This window comes from Gavialis gangeticus, unplaced genomic scaffold (genome assembly GCF_001723915.1).
Source record: "Gavialis gangeticus isolate Ggan-Ray unplaced genomic scaffold, GavGan_comp1, whole genome shotgun sequence".
Taxonomy (NCBI): domain Eukaryota; kingdom Metazoa; phylum Chordata; order Crocodylia; family Gavialidae; genus Gavialis; species Gavialis gangeticus.
In genome coordinates this window covers 37,650,933-37,653,391 of record NW_017729027.1, presented here as the reverse complement: position 1 = coordinate 37,653,391, position 2,459 = coordinate 37,650,933, and the positions used below count along the sequence as shown (strand labels likewise).

Genomic DNA, 2,459 nt, shown 5'->3' with positions numbered 1-2,459 from the left:
TATTATAATAGACTGAGTGAAGGTACTGATGTTAAAGTACAGGGCTCTCTCCTTCAGGTCCCTCCCATAGAGGTTGTGCGTTGCTGCTATATAGTTGAGAATAGCTCTGGTTTGCACCAACTTCATCCCATCGATTTCCACCATGGGAACCTGTTGAAACATCAGGGCCCCGTCTATGGAAAGGAAAAGGAAAAGTCATAATACCACACCAAACTGATTATTGCACTGAACTACAGTGCTGCAGTTGCCTCAGGTTAAATCTTATCATGACATGGAATCAGTTACAATTTGTGGATGGAAAAGTCTAACAGTGTAGGCCAGGGACTGTCAACCTACAGCCCACTGACTTTGGCACCATTAACTAGCAGTGGACTTCACTTCCTCTGTCTAGTGGTGTGGCAAGGCAACAGAGAGAAGTGGGAACAGCAGCTGGATCGTAGCCCTAGCCTGATTTGAACACAAGCCAGGTCATTCTGCCCCACTGCTGGGAAAAAATGCTGCCAAAACTTGGTATAGATCATCAACAGTAAATCATTAGGGCTGGTAAGGAACATGAGCAATTTTTACAGTTCAACAGGGAAAAAAAAAAGAAAAGAAAAGTTTACTGTGGTCCTAACTCATTAAAAGAAAAATCCATCACATAATGCCATAACTTGATTATGAACATCAGTCCTTACAGCTGGCACTGAAACACTGGGACAAAGGGATGAAGTGATTACCTTTGGAGGATCAATAAAAGCAACTTTTTATTACTCAGAAGGGACTCTCCGTATACCAGTGTTTGGAAGTTATAAGTTTCCCCATTATTAAACAAAAAAACCCAAAGCGAAACAATGAAAATGTAAAGTAAACCAAAACTGTCACGGTGTGGGGTCCCCAGGGATGGCTGTGATGACCCTAGGCCTCCGTGACTATGCCTGTGGGCACCTTTTAGTCTTTCCTGCCATGTCTTGTTGGTTGAAATAACAACCTGGGAGGCTGCCCATGATGTGTGTGGTCATGGACCTGCTGAACCCCAGTAGACCCTGCTCATCATAGATCCCTTGCTAGGTTTTGCTCAAAGTCAGTGCCTCTCAGGACACCTCAAGGCTTATGCTAGATGCATGGCTCCAAAAACCACCTTTTTACCACGCCCAATGCCTCACAGGTTGCATTTAAACGTCGTCCCTTTTGATGAGGCTACAGTGTAGCTCGGCCTCCTGTCGTCACTGGGCCCTTGGCCTCAGTAGCTGTGCTCACAAGTGACACGTAGTGGGGGGCACAGAGGGACATGTGCTCCCTCTCCCACCATCACCAACATCATTGTGGCTGCCTGCGGGCAGTCTCTGCTTGCTGCCGCGGTGCCCCTCAGTTTTTCCTTTTTTTTCTTTTCTTTCCCTCCCCTTCCCCAACCATTTCTGACTTATTCTTTCCCTCTCTATCCCCTATAGATAAGTATAAGTGAGCTAAGACATAGGATAAGCTTCAGCATTTTATTTTGGTAGCAAGTTGTATTTCTTTTGTTTTTTCTCCTTCTTTATATTGTATAATTATTATGTTTTTATTGATTTTTACTGTTCTATATTACTGTTTTACTGGTACTATACAATTTAAGCCTACATATGTAAGTTAGCTTAAGTCATGTCAAGTTTCCATTTTGTTTGTCAAGCCTCCATCCTGTCCCCAGGCCGGGTGTGTAACTCATAACTCACACCTACCCCATCTATGTAACTTGGTTCCTGCATGAATGGGAATGAATGAGGGTGCTTGAGAGACAATGGCAGTAGGTCTAAAACTAGCTCCCTCTGAATGATCAAACCATCAAACACCAATACCTGGACCAATGACCCAGCCCTTGTAACCACCCTCAGCATTCAAGAAACAAAAGATGAGGCAACCCACCATTGTGCCAAGGCTGCACATGCTCAGTAAGAACACCTGGAGCCCTCTCGAACAGGACTGACATTGCCTGGACAGGCCCTCCCCATAGGAGATCAGAGGTAGCCTGCCCCATAAAAGGGGTAGTGAAGACTGACTCCTTGGGATGCCCTCTCCATCTGGACCAGCACCATGCCACGCCACCTATTCACCCAGAGGCCCTGCCGGTGACCCCCACTCTGGACAACACCTACTGGACAAGGACCCCTTTCCAGCCTGGATAGGTAGCTATCACCCCCCACCCCCTCTTCAACCAAGGACTTGGACTCTGATTCTCTTCCCTACCTGGACCCCAGCCCGTCCACTAAGTCTCTTTCTCCGTGTGTGTGTGCATGTACACACCAATAACTTCATGGGAATGTGTAGTGTGTGGTCTATTTAATAAAACTGTTATTTGGACCCCTAAGTTAGGTTTTGTTTACTATGGTTTGGCCCTGCTCCAATCTCTGCTCCTCACCCCTCTAACTTCTGTCTCATTTCTCCCTCTCCTGCTTCTGGCTCACTGCCACCTCCAGCACCTATCCTTCACCCCTGCAATGATA

The 2,459-nt window shown here is 46.3% G+C and overlaps 1 protein-coding gene across 2 annotated transcripts in view; it reads right to left on the bottom strand.

The window, feature by feature from the left end:
• Nucleotides 1–2,459, bottom strand: part of LOC109300009 (glutathione S-transferase 3-like) — a 24,448-nt gene that overhangs the window by 11,661 nt on the left and 10,328 nt on the right. Inside the window, exon 4 of one of the 2 annotated variants that reach the window (XM_019520592.1) lies at nt 41–173. In XM_019520592.1, the coding sequence (XP_019376137.1) occupies nt 41–173 (133 nt within the window). The remainder of the gene's footprint in view (nt 1–40; nt 174–2,459) is intronic. The other variant, XM_019520591.1, reaches the window with a different exon arrangement.